This window comes from Lissotriton vulgaris, chromosome 2_1 (genome assembly GCF_964263255.1).
Source record: "Lissotriton vulgaris chromosome 2_1, aLisVul1.2, whole genome shotgun sequence".
Classification (NCBI taxonomy): domain Eukaryota; kingdom Metazoa; phylum Chordata; class Amphibia; order Caudata; family Salamandridae; genus Lissotriton; species Lissotriton vulgaris.
This window is the reverse complement of record NC_141687.1, coordinates 866,809,535-866,829,729: the sequence shown is the minus strand read 5'-3', so window position 1 is coordinate 866,829,729 and position 20,195 is coordinate 866,809,535. Positions and strand designations below refer to the sequence as shown.

General features: G+C 44.8%; 1 protein-coding gene across 8 annotated transcripts in view; it reads right to left on the bottom strand.

The window, feature by feature from the left end:
• FN1 (fibronectin 1) overlaps positions 1-20,195 on the bottom strand; it is a 160,988-nt gene that overhangs the window by 31,771 nt on the left and 109,022 nt on the right. For all 8 annotated transcript variants that reach the window (XM_086956347.1, XM_086956348.1, XM_086956350.1 and 5 more), the window contains 3 exons: positions 17,140-17,227; positions 16,303-16,479; positions 15,339-15,428 (listed from right to left, as the gene is read on the bottom strand). In XM_086956347.1, coding sequence (XP_086812473.1) covers positions 15,339-15,428; positions 16,303-16,479; positions 17,140-17,227 — 355 coding nt within the window. The remainder of the gene's footprint in view (positions 1-15,338; positions 15,429-16,302; positions 16,480-17,139; positions 17,228-20,195) is intronic.

Sequence of the window (20,195 nt, the reverse complement as noted above, 5' to 3'; positions counted from 1 at the left end):
GTAGCATTTTCCGTTCGAGGCATATGAGCTGCAGATTGTACACTTAGCATCGATTGTGCAGCAGTGTCTCCCCTAGCAGTGGTCACCTGTATCAGTTGCAGTAGTTTGAAACAGTTTTGAGGACAGCTTGGCCTACTGCAACTTGCGGTTTAGCTTGCACATCAACACAATAGTGTTTAGTGAATGTGTGTTGTAGACCATGTGGCTGCTTTGCAGAGGTCTTCTAGGGGAATGTTCCCTAGGAAAGCCATGGAGGCTCCTAGTTTGCGTGTAGAGTGCGCTCTAGGAGGAACTGTTAACCTCATCGCTGCTAATGGAATTCCCCTCCTGTGCTGCCCCTCATTGAAATGGGTGTGGTTGTGACGGAACCATTCCGTCATCAGCACAGTCCAACCGTGACTGATGACGGAATGGTTCCGTCACAAGCATCGAAGGGGTTAAAGTGAGTTTAGCTTTTTGGTAGCATATTTGTATACATTTAACAATCCACCTGGCAATTCCTGATTTGGAAATGGGGTTACCTTTGTGGTGGAGAGAAAGCTACAAACAGTTGTTTTGTCTTTCGATATGATTTTGTTCTATCAATGTAATATAGAAGGGCTCTTTTGACATCGTGTGTCTAGAGCTCTCTGCTACCGAATCGGGATTCTGAAAAAACAGGTAATTCTACTGATTGGTGGATATAAAAAGGAGTAATTACTTTAGGAAGGAATTTAGGATTAGTTCCTAGAACCACTTTGTTACGGTGTAATTGCAAGAATGGTTCTTGTATAGTAAAAGCTTGAATTTCACTAACTCTAAGAGGTAATAGCAATGAGGAAGGCTGTTTTCCATGTGAGAAATTGTACCTCACATCTACGTAAAGGCTCAAATGGCAGTCCCATGAGTAAGAACAATGTTTAGGTTCCAGATTGGAGATGGTGGTAACCTAAGAGGAATAATTATTTTAATCCTTCCATGAAAGCTTTAATGCTGGTACCCTGAACAATGACATATGTTGTCTGTTTTGTAGGTATGCTGCAATGGCTGCACGGCGTAATCGTATAGAAGAATAAGCCAGATTACACTTTTGTAAATGAAGCAGGTAACAGGTAATATTTTGGATGGAAGCATGCAATGGATCAATTTGATTATTATTACAGTAAATGGCAAATCTCTTCCATTTAGCTGCATAGGAAGCTCTAGTTGTAGGTCTTCTGGCTTCTTTAATATGCATTCATTCTTGTGGTAGATTAAGATATCCAAACTCTAAGACTTCAGGAGCCAGATCGCCAGATTCAGTTGTTTTGGATCTGGATGTCTGATGTCTCCATGGTTCTGCGTTAGCATTGATGGTGTTAGAGACAGCTTTTCGTGTGGAACTAGAGAAAGTTCCAACAGCGTGGTGAACCACGGTTGACGTGCCCACGTGGGAGCTACTAGTATTATCTTGAGAGGCTGCGGTCTGAGCTTGCGTACTACTAGTGGGATTGGCGGAAAAGCGTGCGCAAATCTGCCTGACCAAGTCATCCATATCGAATTGCCCTTGGACAACATGTGTGGAAGCCTGGCGGCGAAGGCTGGGCATTTCGAGTTTGTTTGTGGCAAACAGGTCTATGTCTGGATGACCCCATTTGTGAAAGAATGGTTGAAGAACTTGTGGATGTAGTTCCAATTCGTGAATTTGTTGTGTCTGTCGACTTAACAGATCTGCTATCTGATTGTGAACTCCTGGAAGGTGTTGTGCGAGCAGATGTAGGTTTTGTGCAAGTTGAGACAGTTGCAGGGAATGTGTGCCTCCTTGTTTTTGTATGTAGTACATGCCTGTCATGTTGTCCGTCCGGATTAAGGCAGCTTTGTTTTGTATGGGTCATTGTAAGGACTTTAGTGGTAGGAAAATGGCTAACAATTCTAGGTGATTGATATGAAGCACCTTTTGTTGAGTAGTCCACCTTCCCAGAGTTGTGTGGTGGAGCAGATGTGCTCCCCATCCTGTTAGAGATGCGCCTGTTGTCAGTACTATCTGTGGAACTGGCTCTAGTAATGGCCGCCCTTTGGATAGATTTTGGTGTTCCACCATTACAGAGAGCGATGTGGGCGGCTGTCCACCTACACCAGGTCTGTTAGTTGTCCCCGAGCCTGGTTCAATCTTGTAGTTGACGCATCTGCAGTCTTGCATATGGCACAATAAAAATGCAAGATGCCATCATGCCCATTAGTCTCATGAACACTCTGGCTGCGAGAGAGTGTTGGTGTTGAAATTTTGTGACTAAGGTTTGAATGCTCTGTATTTTTGCTGGACTGGGATACGCTAGAGCTGTAGACTTTTTTATTGTAGCCCCTAGGTATTGATGTACGAGAGGGCTGTAGATGCGACTTGGTGTAGTGGATTGTGAAGCCCAAGTCGTGCAGTGTTTGAATGGTCTGCGTCGTGTGTTGGACACACGGATTGAATGACCTTGCTTTTATGAGCCAATCATCTATATATGGGAAGACATGGATGTGTGGTCTTCTGAGATGTGCTGCTACTACTGCTAGGCACGTGTTGTGAACACTCTTGGTGCAGTTGTGACCCCGAATGGAAGGACTTTGAACTGATAGCGTTGTCCTTTCAGTACAAACCTGAGATACTGCCTGTGAGAAGAATGTATAGGAATGTGTAAGTAGGCGTCCTTTAGATCTAGTGTAAGGAAATCCCCTTGTTGCAGCAATGCGAGCACTTGTTGCAAAGTGATCATATGAAAATGATCTGAATGTATATATTGATTGAGGGGCCTGAGGTCGAGAATTGGTCTTAGTGTCCCGTCCTTTCTGGGTATTAGAAAGTACAGCAAGTAAACCCCTGTTCCTTGATGTTGTAAAGGGACTATTACTATTGCGTTCTTTTGAAGAAGTGATAGTACTACTTGTTTGAGCAGCGCGAGATGTTCTGTGGACATTGGACGCTGTCTGGGAGGTATGTGTGGAGGGGTAGCTGTAAGTTCGAGGCAATAACCATACTGGATAATTTGTCTTACCCACTTGTCTGTTATAGCGTTCCAGACAGGTAGGAACTGTGTTAGTCTGCCTCCCACAGGAGTGGAATGCTGTTGGGGGAGCAGAGGCAAGACACTGGTTTGTGGTGGAAGAGGTTAGATTGTTGTTATTCCCTCGACCTCTTCCCCTATTATTGTTGCCTCTATAGCCTCCTCTATAATAACCTTTACTAGAGGTTGTTTGTGTGTTGGCTTTGAAGGAAGCTGAATGGTCTGTTCCAGCTTGTTTGGAGCCTCCTCTATAAAAGGAGTGACGAAAGGAGCCTCCAACTTGGGTGGATTGTAAAGCTCTCATAGACTTGGCTGTATGTCTTTTTTCATTTTTCCCAGTGCTGTGTACCTCAGGACCAAACAATTGCGGTTGGTTGAATGGGACATTTAAGATGGTAGTTTGCACTTCCTGCTTAAATCCTGAGATGTGTAGCCACGCTTGACGTCTAAGTAGGACACTAGTGTTTATAGCTCTAGATGCCGTGTCTGCTATATCAAGAGTGCACTTAATTGAGGCATTAGGAATTAATTTGCCTTCTTTTATGAGGTCATTTGCCTGCGCTCTGTATTGATTAGGAAGATGTTGTAGCAATGTTTCTAACTGATCATAATGAGTTCTATCATATCTTGCAAGGAGGGCTTGTGTATTAGCTATACACCAGGTATTGCTAGCCTGGGGGGTGGTGCCTCACCTGATGTCTGAGAGTTAGCTCTTTTCCTAGCATTTGGCACTACTAGGGAATCTAAAAGGTAGCGGTCCTTTAATATAGGCAGGATCGGGTCTTTATTTTTTCTCTATTTTAGGGTTTAAAATTCTAGCACGTATGCGATCTTTAAATACCTCAGGGGCATGTTTAATAACACCTTTGGATCATAGGTAGGATCTGAACAAATCTTTGTGATTGTTCAAAGGTATCTAATAAGAAAGCCTCTTCTGCCTCATCTGAATGCATTGAGACTTTATGATATGTGGCTGCCCTGTTTAATAGGTGCCCAAAACCAATAATGTCCTCTGGTGGAGAAGGTTTGGATGGGTATGTATGTGGGTCAGGAATATCTGGCACGTCTTGTGGGTTTGGGTACTCAGTGTGGATCACCACTAGGGTAGGGGAAAGGCTCGTATGGGTCTCCCCTGCCTCCTATGCTGTATTCATCATCATTTTGGATCACCACTAGGGTAGGGGAAAGGCTCGTATGGGTCTACCCTGCCTCCTATGCTGTATTCATCATCATTTTGGATCACCACTAGGGTAGGGGAAAGGCCCGTATGGGTCTACCCTGCCTCCTATGCTGTATTCATCATCATTTTGAGGTGTATGTGAAGTATGATGAGGCGAATTTATAGTGGAGATATTAAGAGGAATAGGAGGAGAGGGAAGTATAGGAGAAGAAGGGTGCATAGGGGATGTGGCACTATCCTTCTTGACAGGCACTGCAGGTGTAGGTGCTGTGTCGGGCTTCCTCTGTGGTGTAGTAGATACACGACCAGTCTTTGGACCAATGTAAATTTTCTTTTGTAGAGGATCAGGTTGGAAAAGCTCCTCTTCCTGTGGAACCGTTGCCGGCGCCGATTTATTCGGTTCCGGGTGTGGTTTTTCCTTAGGAGCTTTGGCTTCGGTTTAGGCATCGAAGGTATTGTTTTCGGGGCCGAAGGCTGTTTCGAGGGCTTGATGGCGTCTGAAACAGGCTGTCGGTTTCGATACCGAAGGTATTGGCTTCGGGGTCGAAGCTGTTGGTCGGCTTGGAGGCTTCCGAAACAGGCTTTATGTTTTTGTCTTTTGTAGTCTACTGTTTCGGAACCGGGGCTTCTTTCGGTCTCGGTGCAGAGGGGGCTGGTGGGATTGGAACGTGCGGTTTGCCCGGTAATGAGCTTCTGGAAGGCTTAATTATTTTCTTCAGAGCCGGACTCGATGGCGGGGCTTTCGAAGTGTCTTTTCTGTCGCAACCAGGCCCCATGGGCGGAGTGTTGACCCTTGCCTTCGATTTTGATGGGGATGGATCAGGAGTAGTACTCACGAGTTGACCCGAAGGTATGGAGTCATCTGAGTCGTCTGCCTCAGACATGATTTGTAGATCGTCAGAATCTTCCTCTAGAACGAGCGGAACCTCTTCCTCGTCGAAGATATCCACTGTTTCCGGCACAGATTTTTGCATGTCGCGACGATGGGCCCTTCGATCTCGGATAGTCTTCTTGGATCGAAAAGATGCACAGGCTGTGCAGCTCGACTCATCGTGTTCTGGTGATAAGCACAGGTTACAGACCTTGTGGTGGTCACTGTGTGGAAACTTTGCTCCACACTTGGGGCATTTTTTGAATGGCGTCCTTTCCATGAGGTGTAGGCCTCACGGCGTGGATAGGCCCAACGGCCGGTGTCGAAGACCGGAATCGAGTAGATGAGTTGAGTCGATGTTGATCTCGAAGTTGTTCATAAAGTTTTTGCAACGAACTACCGTTCAAGGTAGATTTCAAACCGGAGCGGAAAAGTTACATCCAAACCCAGTGGCGGAAAAAACCAATCTATGGATGGAGCCGATACGCACAATCGTCAAAGGGAGGAGTCACCTATCTTGTGACTACAAAGAATTCTTCCAAGACGACAACAACATGCAATCATCCGAGCCCAACACCAGGTGGCGATCTAATGCAAAGTGTACAATCTGCAGCTCATATGCCTCGAACTAAATATATATATATATATATATATATATATATATATATTCAATGAAAAAACCATAGGTTATAGGCCATATATAGTTAGGAATTAGCATTTACAAAACCTTATTTTACTCGCATAAAACCATTGAAATTCCATATATAGTTAGCTAACTATAAGCGCTAACTATATATCGCGCACCCGCAATCCACTGCTGATGATGTCACATATTACATCATTCATGACATGGTCAGTGACATCACTGATGACATCACTGATCACAACATCCAGTGATTGTATGTGTCTGTAAAGTTTAAATATGTTTCACATATTGAAGAATGAGTGGATGTATAAGTGTCTGGATGAAGAATTTAGTAGGTGCATGACTGACTGTATGAGTGAGTGATTAAATGTGTCTCACTGAGTACATGGGTTAGTGACTAAACTGTCTTAATTCGTGCATCAGTATGTTTGATGTTGTGTAAGCTGCTGCATGTGTTGATCAGTAGCTATAAGAGTGGCCATATGGGTTATTGATTGGTTGCCCAAATATTTGAATGGGAGGCTGAGTGTGTGTGTGGGTGGCTGGGAGGTGCGTGACTGTGCATAGATGTGTAAGCAGTTGATTCACTAGGAGTATGAGTTCAAGAGTGCATGTGGAAACAGCTATATGGGCGGTTGACTGTGCATGGGTGTGTTGGTGAGTGAATGGATTTCTCATTGCTACATGTGCAAGTAAGTACGTATGTAAAACACAATACATGTGAGAGTGGAGATATATAAATAACTGAACATAAGAGCCAGTGAATGTGTGAGTGGCTGTATCGATCACTGTGAGCTTGTATCAGGGATTATATAAGAGAGTAAATATGTGTTATTATATGTTTGAATAAGTAAGATGTGTATAACTGTATAGTTGAGGAAATGGAGGTGTGATTGATTCTTTGCATGACTGACTAGGTGTGTGAGTAACTCCATGGATGAGTGACAGTCTGTGAGTGTCTGTTTATACTGAGTGTATGTAAGGTTATATTAGAGTCTGAAGAGGTTCATTGTATTATCACATGAGTGATGTGATCAGTGATGACAAATGAGATGTCATCAGTGATGTCATTTGAGTTGTCATCAGTAATGTCATCAGTGATGTCATTTGAGATGTCATCATTGATATCATTTGAGTTGTCATCAGTGATGTCATTTGAGATGTCATCAGTGATGTCATCAGTGATGTCACTGACCATGTCATGAATGATGTAATATGTGACATCATCAGCAGTGGATTGCGGGTGCGCGATATATAGTTAGCGCTTATAGTTAGCTAACTATATATGGAATTTCAATGGTTTTATGCGAGTAAAATAAGGTTTTGTAAATGCTAATTCCTAACTATATATGGCCTATAACCTATGGTTTTTTCATTGAATTTTCAAGGTTTTGTAAATGCAAATTCCTAACTATATATCCACTATAACCTATGGTTTTTTCTGTGAATTTCATTGGTTTTTTAATAGCAAATATGAAAAGCTTTAAAATGTCAAGTACGTGATAGATAAAAACATTTTCGTATTTATGCACGCTGATGTGCTTTGAACGCTGCCCCCCCCCCCTCCCCTCTTTTGCCTTAGTAGTACTCTCTCTTTGCAGATACTGAAGGGTAGTTAACGCAGGCCTTTACCCCCGTTGTAATCCGTCGTGCCTCCTTGTCTCTCCATTTGATTGATTGTTGTCCAAGCATTTACTGTTTTAGAATTGGTTCTCTTTGGATCATTCTCTATTTACAAACAAGCACAAAGTCGCAATACTCTGTTTAGTCTTTGCAGATAGTGAAAAATCGTGTAAAAAAATAAAAGTAATCGAGCAAAATCAGTAGGCCACTAATTGGATCTCTTTTTGACCTCGCTAAAATAGAAATATTAGGAACAACCCTTCTTGAGAAATACGAAAATAGTGAGATGAACTGAGCTCCACACCATGAGGGCTGCAAGACAGCTCGGCTCCATCACCCATCCCGCACAAAATAATGACAAACCCTATGCAAATATTAAAAATATAGACAACACACCAGCAAAGAAACAGGGTAAAACATTTTATTAAAAAACTATTTACATAACGTTGGTTTATAAGATGATGTCAGTAGTGGACCGATGTGTGAATAGATCGAAAACAGCACAAGGCTCCAAGATCCGGATAGCAAGCTCCTGGATGTTGGGTGCCATAGTTTAGAGTTCTGAATTTCAGCCTTTTTCAATGCCTGTGCTTTGTTGAATCAAAATGGCGGCTTGACACAAAGCTGACTCAAGCGTTGTTACTGATGCTATGCAGACCAAAACTGGTTTTCAGTTTGTACATTTTTCTAGATTTTTCAATCCAAGTTTGGTTGACTTTGTAGAACGATGGCTTCAGATTTTCAACATACGGTGTGGTGGCGCTGACTGGGAGGGGGCGCTTCGCTCCTGCCCCCTCCCCAAGTAAGATTTTCATACGTGAAAGTACGTTAATGGTTTTGGTCCCTGAGATGCTTCGATGTCACTACCATTCTCAAATAGCATAAGTTCTGGATGTTGGGTGCCATAGTTAAGAGTTCTGAGCAGCGCTTGTAACACTGTCTGAAGCTTATTTCCACCTACTGCAGCTTCACTATTCTCAAAGTAAGTGAGTGTCGTTTGTGGACCTGACTGCATTAGAAAACAATGTGATATGTTACCTTCCTAAACAGCTTGACGGAGGCCCCTGAGGGGCGGTGTGATGGCCATGGACTCGGAGAAGACGCTTGGCTCCGACACCCTCCCCAAGTCTTATAGCACTGGTGTAGCCTGAGATCGCCCCCGACATAGGCGGCCGGCTCCCGGGGTCCGGCGGAACTTTTTGCCTTTTGATGACTCTTCAATTCTGGACCTTGTCCCACAATCCGTTTGACCTGAAGACAAGCTGTAGTGGGGCGCCCCTTTATCGTTTTAGTTGCCATTCCGCCCGCTTTTGCTACACTGTGCCTCTTCCGCCATTCAGCTGTTTTCCGCCCGCTCTTGCGACTACAGCGTCTCGCTCACCATGTAGTTGAGATGCGCCCGCTCTTGCGGTGCAGCGATAGGCGGCTGCCACAGGACTCTCAAAATGGCGGCCGGCTCTTCGGTTTTGGGCCTGGTCCACTAAAATGGCCCTGGGACACCTTGGAACTCGGACGCTTGTCTGCTAGGGCTTGGGTCCCATTCTCGAAAAGCGTCCCCTCAGCCGTGAAGATTCTACAAAAGTCTTGGGGGCCTCCGACTCCCGCAGGCTTCTGGTGGGGAGCGGCTGCCATGATTGCTCGTGGAATGGCCACGACGGAGCTACGAGATGGTAGTGGTCTCATGCTGACGCCAGCTTTAGTCTGAAACATCCAGAAACACTGTAGACTACCAATTCGATCAGTTCCGGTAGCGCCCCAACATGACCCGGAAGAGAAGAACTTGCCCTCCCCTCTTTGACTGATGGTTCTTGTTGCCTGTCCCCTCTGTTGTCATTTAACAGAACTTTTTGGACTGCTGAAAGGGGTTGTGTTCTGAACGGTGGTTGGTGGAGACATTTAGACTATATTCTTGACCTACGTTGTCGCGTAATGCGTTTTATGACACGCCGCGTTAGCGCACCCGGAAGTGATCCGCGGCGCGCAGCGCGTAACGTAAGCATAACAGGTCATGTGACTTGTTAATAAAACTTTTCATTGGTTCATTTTACTTTTGTTAATTTAATGATGAAAAGCTTGGTCATATGACCTAAAAATTACGCTTTTTATTATTTTCGAACAATATTTTTTTTCCAAACATATGTTATAATATTCCAGGCTAATGTACTTTCCCGGAAAATTTACAACTGTCTTGCAAGTAAAATATATTCCTTTTTCGAGAAAAAGGGCGTTTCTTCCTTCCATGACGGAGCCGTTGAGTAAAAGAGATTCGGCCTGCTGTCTTAGTCGCCGATACGCCTGATTATCAGATTCTTATCGATCACTTTATGTTGCAGACATGAAAAACACAACTGCCCTTGACCATTTATCTTTACTGCGTTCCTACATATTATACCTTTTATCCGTCATGTAATTGGACTGCTTTATTTCACTTGCCTTTTACTGATTCGAAAACAGTCACTAAAAGTAAAAACTTTACAAATGAAAATACTACTACCGTGTTTTGTTTTAAAAACCTTTATTGTGAAAATGTCAGTATACAAATACGGGCCTATAACCACGTGGGCCGGCCACGGAGCAAACTGAAATCGTATATGATGAGGAGACATTTACACTGTAGAAGAACGTAACGAGCGGGCCATTAGGTGACAAGAACAAAGGTGTCTAACAGTTGCGGAATCGGTGGACGTACATTTTGTAATTAAAATACGACAGGGCCACTTACAATAACATTTTCTAGATATACATTTGCGGGCAAAGAGTTACGAGTCCCATTTATACCGGCGCCATTTTGGGCGAGGCCGGGCAGGTCCAAGATATAGTCAAAATGTCTCCACCAACCATCGGCCAGACCAGAACCCCTTTCGGCCCTTTATGCTACAAGATGGTGTCTTCCATTCAGAAAATATTGGTGGCAGCATTTTGAAAGGAAACAGAAACAGCCGTTCTCCTAGTGAGTTTCACATTGTTACATTTAGGAAGAATGTTGAAGAGTAGTATGTGGAAAATCTGAAGCCATTTTTCTACAAACTCTCAATCAGACTTGGATGGAAAAAAAAAACCTGAAGAATGTACAAACTGAAAACCAATTTTTGTCTGTATAGCACCAACAGTAACGCTTGAGTCAGCTTTGTGTCAAGCCGCCATTTTCATTCAATCAATAGCGTCCCCCTGCACACATTCAGGGACCTGGTCGTGTCTTCAGATGAAACGCATTGTAGGAAAAGAAGCAGAAAGGAAAAGGAAAAAAGTTCCGCCGGACCTAGTGAAGCTGCAGCAGGTGCAAATAAGCTTCAGACAGTCTTACAAGCACTGCTCAGAACTCTCAACTGAGGCACTCAACATCCAGGACTTGCCATTCGGATCTTGGCGCCTTGTATTTTTGTTTTGTTTTTGATGGAGGGGAAACAACAAAAATCAGACATTGAAAAAGGCTCAACAGTGCAGGGCGCCTTGTGCTGGTTCCGACCTATTCACACATCGGTCCGCTACTGACATCACCTCATAAACCAACGGGGCACCCCACGCCGACTTTCGGCGCAGCATTGTAGGATGGCCACACCAGTGCGGCAATTTGCTGGACACCACCTCGGTGCCATCCAGATCTCGGCGCGTTCATTCAATCAATAGCGTCCCCCTGCACACATTCAGGGACCTGGTCGTGTCTTCAGAAGAAACGCATTGTAGGAAAAGAAGCAGAAAGGAAAAGGCAAAAAGTTCCGCCGGACCTAGTGAAGCTGCAGCAGGTGCAAATAAGCTTCAGACAGTCCTACAAGCACTGCTCAGAAATCTCAACTGAGGCACTCAACATCCAGGACTTGCCATTCGGATCTTGGCGCCTTGTGCTGGTTCCGACCTATTCACACATCAGTCCACTACTGACATCACCTCATAAGCCAACGGGGCACCCCACGCCGACTTCCGGCGCAGCATTGTAGGATGGCCACACCAGTGCAGCCACTTGCTGGACACCACCTCGGTGCCATCCGGATCTCAGCGCGTTCGAGTCACTGTGCCGGAAGAGTGACCGGAACTCAGCTGAACACGCCGTCTTTCGGCGCAGCATTGTAGGATGGCCACACCAGTACGGCAATTTGCTGGACACCACCTCGGCGCCATCCGGATCTCGGCGCGTTCGAGTCACTGTACCGCAACAGTGACCGCAATTCAGCTGGACACGCCGTCTTTCGGCGCAGCATTGTAGGATGGCCACACCAGTGCGGCAATTTGCTGGACACCACCTCGGTGCCATCCGGATCTCGGCGCGTTGTGCTGCCTTCGGCCTATTCGCACATCGGTCCGCTACTGACGCCGCCTCACGTGCCAACGGATTTTCTACGCTTTTTGTAGCCCTATGTCGCATAACAGGTCATGTGACTTGTTTATAAAACTTTTCATTGGTTCATTTTACTTTTGGTTTCCTAAAGATGGAAGGCTTGGTCATATGACCTAAAAATAACACTTTTCATTGGTTTAGAACATTTTTTTTTCCCAAACGATGAAAGCCCCACCTTGTTTCTGGATCATTCAGACTGAAGCTGGCGTCAGCATGAGAGCACCACCATCTCGTGGCTCCGTCGTGGTCATTCCGCGAGCAATCATGGCAGCCGCTCCCCACCGGAAGTCTGCGGGAGTCGGGGGCCCCCAAGACTTTTATACAATCTTCACGGCTGAGGGGACGCTTTTCGAGAATGGAGCCCAAGCCCTAGCAGGCAAGCGTCCGAGTTCCAAAGTGTCCCAGGGCCATTTCAGTGGACCAGGCCCAAAACCGAGGAGCCGTCCGCCATTTTAAGAGCCATGTGGCAGCCGCCTATCGCTGCACTGCAAGAGTGGGAGCAACTCAACAACATGGTGAGCGAGACGCTGTGGCCGCAAGAGCGAGCGCAACTCAGCTAGATGGCCGCCACCTGGGGAGGCCCGTTCACGCCGGCTCCCCCACGCCCCCCCCCCGGGCCGCCGCACGCCAATTTTCGGAGCAGCATTGTAGGATACCAAAACCAGTGCGGCAGTTTACTGGACATCACCTGGGTGCCTGTCGTACATGTTGTGTCAGCCATGTGACACTGGACACAGACCGCTACTGACGAGGCCTCCCCCCGCACCACCCGGGACGCCCCACGCTGTTTTTCTGTGCTGCATTGTAGGATCCCTAAACCAGTGCGGCACCCAGGCGACATCACCTGGGTGCCGTCCAGAACTCTGCACGTTGTGCTGCCTTGGGACTATTTGCACAACAGACCGCTACTGACGAGGCCTCCTCCCGCCCCACCCGGGACGCCCCACGCCAATTTTCGGAGCAGCATTGTAGGATCCCTAAACCAGTGCGGCACCCAGGCGACATCACCTGGGTGCCGTCCAGAACTCTGCACGTTGTGCTGCCTTGGGACTATTCGCACAAAAGACCGCTTCTAACCATTGTTGCTTTTTGTGTGGAGAAATGTTTAAATGTTTTTAGTTTTTGTTCCGTTTGTTAAAGTTAGTAATTAATAAAGTTTTATAACCTTACTTTGTTGGAGTGTTATCTATTTTTTTTAAAACGGGTGAATGGGGCCTTGATTCGGGTTATTGTCATGTGTGGGCTTTGGAAGTGTGCTGCTGCAGGATCGGACATTTCAAACTCAAATGCACGTTCTTTTTCTTACCTTTCCGAAGCATGGAGCGCAATAGCAGGCAGAGAAAGGGTGATGCACGTGTTGAACACTACCTGACCTGGCAAGTTGCTGGCAGTGCCCCCCCGCCCGCTCCTGAAAGAGGGCACACACACACCGCCGCCCCGAGTACTTCACAAATCTTTAAAAGACCATGCGCTTGTTCATGAGGCTTAAATGGTTTATCACCTCTTCTAGAACCCCTACATCGACCCTCTGACGTTTCATGGAAAAATGACCATGTAACACAATACCAAGCCCGGTCAGCTGAAACCCCCAAGGAATCGTGGGGCATATTATCAAGGGGGTTTATCTCCGCTTTTTTTGGCTTTAAAAACCATGAAAGCGGAGATAAAATTATTTCCCTATTATCAAGCTGTCGCTAACACCAGTTAGTGACAGCTAAAAGGAGATAGCGACCATCTTGGGCCCCGCTTTGCATGTCAGTGATACTTATCACTAATGACATGCAAAGTGGCGTGCCAAGATGTTAGCGACTGGAAACAGTCCCTAACATCGCTATCTCCTATTACCAACTTTTGGAGATATTCGCGCTAAGCGCGAATATCTCCAAAATCTAACACCTGCCCTGAGCAGTTCTTAGCCATGTTATCCAATGGGAGGTGGATAACATGGCTAAGAGCATTAGGTCGATAATACATGAATATCGCTGACTTTTCTGCGATAATAGCAAGGTTTATCTGCGATAAAAATCGCCGATGTGCGGCGATAATTTTTGTCTCTAAACAAGTTATAGACAAAAATTATCGCTAGTTGTTCGTAATATGCCCCCGGGTTTTTGCTTGCAGAAATCGGGAGGCGGGAGACTAGCACTGAAATCAGTACTCACACGCCTGAATCAGGAGGATTGGCATGTCTGAATTCTCTACAGCTGGGGCCATAAACTACATCCGCAGGGTTAGGTGATAGCCTGGAACCAGCCTGGCATCTAAAATGGCTGCCGTGCACGACAAAATTGTGGCATTCGAAAAAAGGCAAGATGGCGCAGCCGCTGGAAGAGATATATCAACATATATCAGTCTCCTCAGCCACCCTCAGGAAACATAGGGGATTAGGATATGTCTCCCGCACCCCCTTATACCTAGTACTTTAATTAACGAAGCACAAAATGGCGAATTCCCGTTTCGCTACCAGTTTGCGGCCCAGTTCGCGGCCCGTGAAGCGCTTCTACCGTGAAAAATCATTTTTTTTTTATTTTCCCCACGGGACCCTTTAATAACCCCAACAACATTCCTAGGGGGTCAAGAGGGGGATACCTTGCCCCCTTTCATTAAATTCCCCCTTAGTTTTTCACCTTTTCTTCTCTCTCGATCCTACCGAGAGACAAGATGGCGGCCGCTCCGGACTGTCACGCAGCAAAAAAAAAAAAAAAAGCTCACGCACAGCCGCTGGAAGAGATGTATCAACATATATCAGCCTCCTCACCCACCCTCAGGAAACATAGGGGATTAGGATACGTCTCCCGCACCCACTTATAACTAGTAATTTAATTTACGAAGCACAAAATGGCGAATTCCCGTTTCGCTACCAGTTCGCGGCCGCGCTTCTACCGTGAAAAATCATTTTTTTTTTATTTTCCCCACGGGACCCTTTAATAACCCCAACAACATTCCTAGGGGGTCAAGAGGGGGATACCTTGCCCCCTTTCATTAAATTCCCCCTTCGTTTTCCACCTCTTCTTCTCTCTCGATCCTACCGAGAGACAAGATGGCGTCCGCTCCGGACTGTTTAGAATGTTGACAGACACCGGAGAGCCAATCAGCTTTCTGCGCGCAAAGTTCCGATAAGCGAAAAGTAAGCGGACCGGATCGCTGCCCGGAGCGCTGTTACAGATATATATCTTGATTTAAACGTTAATTTCTCAAAAACTACTGGAGCACATATATTGAGACCTAGCAAAGGCACATCGGGCTAACAGTCCCTACAATTTTGCCAAGTTTCGTGCAAATCCATTCAGCCGTTCGAGCTAAAAGTGAGTCCAACCGCCCTATGGAAAACTCAATGCAAAAAACGCGTTTTGGGACCCCCCTTTTTTCTCAGCCCCCCCCTTGACGAAACCCCACCAAATTTTCAGGGGCTGCTCAGAAACAAAATGTGCCATTTTCCTGAAAATTTCAGCCGATTCCGTCCACAAACGCCAAAGTTATTAGACATAGAATTTTCAAAAGTCCCATAGGGAAAAAATTCTAACTATATATACCTACTGGCTATCGCCAGTAGGTAATATATATATAGATAAATGAGAGATCACCAAAAGGAGTATTCCACACTGAAATCTTCAGTTCAGATTGCAAGTGAGGTGTCAGTGATAGCCTTCTTCAATTAGGAGTTTCCAAAGATCACTCACCTGTTGTTGCATCGATAGTCACTGGAGAGCTGCGAGCGCTCTCATTCAGGGTGTAGATGTGGATCTTGTAGTCCGTACCTGGCTGCAGACCTGTAGTTTAGGAACAAGTCTGTTACACACCATTCATTCTCTTTAAGGTCACAGCTCAAAAATCTAATCTTCCACTTCATTAGCCCACTCTGCAATCAAAGTGATCTACTCACGATTACTGAAATTATTAGAGTATTAAGAATAATTGGTTTTGTAGACTGAAAGCACAAAAGGTGAAGGGATTATAGGGTTAACAGTTAGATCAGGTGTTCCCAATTTAGGTAAAGTAGATACGGACCCATTCTGGAGGTCTAGGATAAACTTAGATTATAGGAATTATTTACCTTTATCCTCATTGTATGTGAATTGAAAATGTAGCGAGGCTGGGCAAGAAGGACCTATATCTGAGCACCCCAAATTACTCAGACTCAACCCAAAGCCTAAATGAGTCAAAACTTAAACGGATGACATTGATGTTTCCTGGTTTGCCACTGTAGGCATTGTGTGAGCTAGTTGCTAGCCAAAGGTTATATGCCTTGTTTGTAGAGTACAAAGTTGTATTGTTGCTGATTTCGGAAATATTGGTGCTGTGTGTGAGGCTCCGATAGATCTCTAAACTTATTGCTTCAACTGGAGCATTCATACCGGGTTGCCGTGTCACATTCGATGCAAGCCAGGACATGTATGCATGGCTGCTAAGTCGCATTTTGGGATATCAGGGCTAGCATGCACGGTACATGAATCTATAATATATTGAGGCACAAAATATACCTTTATAGTGACTCCTGTTCTCCAGGCCCAGCTACTCCATTGCAAAAATCATTTCTGCATTCACAGTTTTTGCTTATGGTTGCTTCTCTCTTCAGCGATCAACAGAGGGCACTGCCATACGTATTACATATTTTACAATAGTTTGCAATAATAAAAGACTTGCCAGTGATGACATAGGTTCGAAGGTCAGGGCTGATCGTCCGCTGGATTGGGTTCTGACCTCCAGCAGGTATTGCATCAATATGGAAGCCAGTGATTGTTTCAGTCTTGGTACGCCAAGTTAATGTTATGGTTGTCTCTGTGACATCTGTGATACGGGGCCTACGAGGTGGACTGACATCTGTTAAAAAAAAAAGCAGGTAAGTTAAATATGTGGTTAACCTGCCCCTAAGTGATGATCCGATTATGGAAATGAAAGAAAGAAGAAAAATAAATAAATATCGCAGCAGGACTTAAGTCTGTACAGGACACGGACCCCTGTAATTTACACACCATTTCACAAATCTGGCACAAAACATATTGCTTACTCTTTATACCTTCTATTACCACATTAACGCCTCTGGCACATTACACTCCCTCTGGCTAAGAAAATACGGGCAATGTCCTACCAGGCCCATTTGTGTGAACTGATAGGTGTACTGCATCAGTGTTCCAAGCCCATCTGAATCTTAATGAATCCCAGACTATAGAACTAGCAACCCCTGGAGAGCCAAATGAATAAAGTAACGAGACTCTTTCGACAAGTGAAGTGCAGAACCATCTGTGAAAAACCAGTCAAGCAAGGTATACGAGCCAGTTACCACCAATAGCTCCTGGATCCATAGGAATTTCCTAGCCAACTAGAAGCCACATACTCAAGGTTGATATTTAAACTTACATGCACGTTTCTACGTAGTCCATTTCAGAATTATCCAAGACCATTTAAGGCCACTAGAATCAAATACCACTGAAAGGCATCCTAAACTGATTTTGGTGAAGACACAATGTATGGACCACCTACTTTCCTGAGTAGACACTATTCCTTGAGCGGGCCAGCTGGTCAGGGAGTCCTTCAGAGCATAGACATTGACTTCATACTTGGTCGCTACCTGGAATGAAATTAAATATAAAGTATACTTTTAAAAACCATTAAACAAAATTAAAAAATCATTGCTTAATCACACAAAATAAAAAAGCAGATTTAACGTTGTTAAAGAAAAGGCTTGTATAGGACCCGTAATACATACCAGAGGACTGGCACGACCTAGCTAGAATCAAGTTTTTGGGACTAAGCAGAGATTTAAGAAACTTACACCGAGGGTGTTTAGGACTAAATGTAGCCAACGAGCTCAGATGACAAGGAGATATGGTTGGACACAATTAGGTTTCTGCAGATCCAGTAAACAAATAGTCTTCCATTTAGAACAAACTGGAAACTTTAGACAAGGTAGGATAATCCGAAACTGTATATTTTTTGTAAAAAAGTTTATGGTTTGCTATATTACTTCTGTCCAATTTCTGTGTTGGTGTTAGTCCTCCTGCACCTCTCCCCCGTCAGTTACACGGGCTACGGGAAGTATTTCACCCATTCTGACCAGTCTACCAGAATGATGCATGTATGACTCTTGACCGATTCTTTTCATATTAGTGGACTATTTACATTTTTATGTTTTTGCATCTAATCTTGGTACCGGGGCCGTTGATTAAGTTAGAGTTGCAAGAGTAACAGCCCGGCATTAAATGTCATACAGAGATGGCACTCCACTACCAAAGACACGTTCCTGGGCACAGATCTTTCTCCCAAATCTATAACACAACGTCCCAACTCTTTCCTTACTCAGACTCATTAAGAAACAAGAGTTGCAAAGGCCTCCACATCCACCTTCAGGAACATAGTCCAACCACTGAATGCAAACCGTGCAAACAGTAGTAATACACCATGCTTTGTGGACACAGCTTGAACTTTTGTTTAGGACTTTCTACAAAATCAGAGTCTGCCAAGCAGCACTAATATATATATATATATATATATATATATATATATATAAAAAATCTCTATACTACTATTATAAAGAGAGAACAGAAACCTTTTGGCAAGGTAAACTCTGCAACCACAGCGCCAATCCACACACCCAGTACATTGTTGTAATCCTCAGGGTGTGTAGATGGACATAGGCTGTAGAAAATAAAAAAAACGTAAATTAAAAAATTAAACTTTAAAAACAAAGTAGTCCCCTAAAAGTGGCACCGGCTGCGACGTAGCGCTGGTCGCGGCCTAGCGATGTCCGCAACGTGCGTGATGACAAGCTGGGAGGAGCGGTGACAAGCAGCGAGGAGTGGCGGTGAAGTCCGGAGCGCGGGGAAGAGCGGCGGCTCAGGTAAGGCAAAGGCGAGGCGGGAGGCGGTCTGGGCAATGTCGGGGTAAGGCAAAGGCGAGAAGCGGTCTGGGCAATGTCGGGGCGGGCGCGGGACTGCACCCAAGCCTGAAATGTTGCCCCCAGCCCCCTTCTGTCCCAGGCAACGCTGCCGCAATCCAGAAATGCTGCCCCCAGCCCCCTTCTGCCCCAGGCAACGCTGGGGCGGGCTGCTAGTATATATATATATATATATATATATATATATAATATATATATATATATATATATATATATATATATCTGCACAATTTCTCTCCCCTCAAGGGCAAGAATATGGAGTCGCTTTTCAAATCAATTCCAGCACTTCACTGCATTACAGGTTTCATGGTGATTTATTATCCATGGGGTCAAAAAAACAACAAACACCAACGCGTTTCGACAGCGTCCGCTGTCTTGCTCACGGTCAGTTTGTGTGCAAGGCTCACACTGTTTTAAAACCTTCCCCAAAACATTGCAGGTACCGCCCACTGGGGGTGTATTCACAAGCATTGTGGGATTTGTAGTTTTCAACACAATTACAAAACATAAATTCACCAGTTACATTTCAAAGGTTCTCAATTATTGGAGTGACATTTATCACAGTGTATTATGTCAATTGAGACTTCAAATTAAATTGTATAATCATTAGAACTTGAGAGTCCTGCCCTCCAGTGGGCATTTCAATCTACCACAATTAATTGCATTATGGGATTTGTAGTTGTCTATTTAATTACTGGGTACATGCAAGGTATCACAGTGGCATGGGCAATTATGGTCCATTGCCATTCCGTGGTGACAGATAAGAGTACTGCCCTCCGGTTGGCTATATGTTCGGTGAGCCTTTGAGCCAAAGAGTGAGGGAGAGTGAAGTGCAGGGGTAAAAATAAAATTAAGATAAATTCATAAGGATGAAAATTATAAAAACTGGAAAGAGCGGGAGGAAGCGAAACAATTATAGCATGATAATTATTGCATGTTGTTAGAGTCCATTATAAGTGAATATAAAGTTCTTCTGACTGGTTGAGGCCAAATGGGGTCATAGTTCGAAATGATAGGATGTGTCTGGATTCCTTGCGTCTCAAAAGCTTTTCCATGTGGCCTCCTCTGTCCGAGAGAGCCATCGTTTCCAGACCCCAGAAGCGTAATTGCTTCCAGTCCCCATTGTGTTGTGCCTCCATGTGCTTGGCAACAGCATTACTCCTGTCTCTGTGGATTGTTGCCCGCACATGCTCCAGAATTCTTTTCTTCAATTCGCAAATGGTGCTACCGATGTACCTTTTGTTGCAGGGGCACTCGATCATGTAAATAGTATACTTGCTATTGCAGGTTATGCATTCTTGAATTTTCCAAACTTTTTTGTTTGGCATTGTGAGTTCTGTGGTGGGTTTCGCAATTTCGCATACCTTGCAGTTATAGCACTTGATGAAGCCCCGTGTTTGTAGCCAGTTAGTCTTTTTCTTGGTTGTTTGGAAATGGCTGTGGACCAGCTGGTCCTGCAGATTTTTCGCCCTCCTGTAGGTTATGACTGGGTGGTTGCCCATTCTGTGACCAATTGTTTGGTCCAATTGGAGAATTTTCCAGTTCTTTCTCAGAATGCGGTTTACTTCCTTTGCCTCTATACTGTAATCTAGTATAAGTCTGATGGGTTCTTCCTCCACATTTGTCTGTTTTGGTTTCTTTT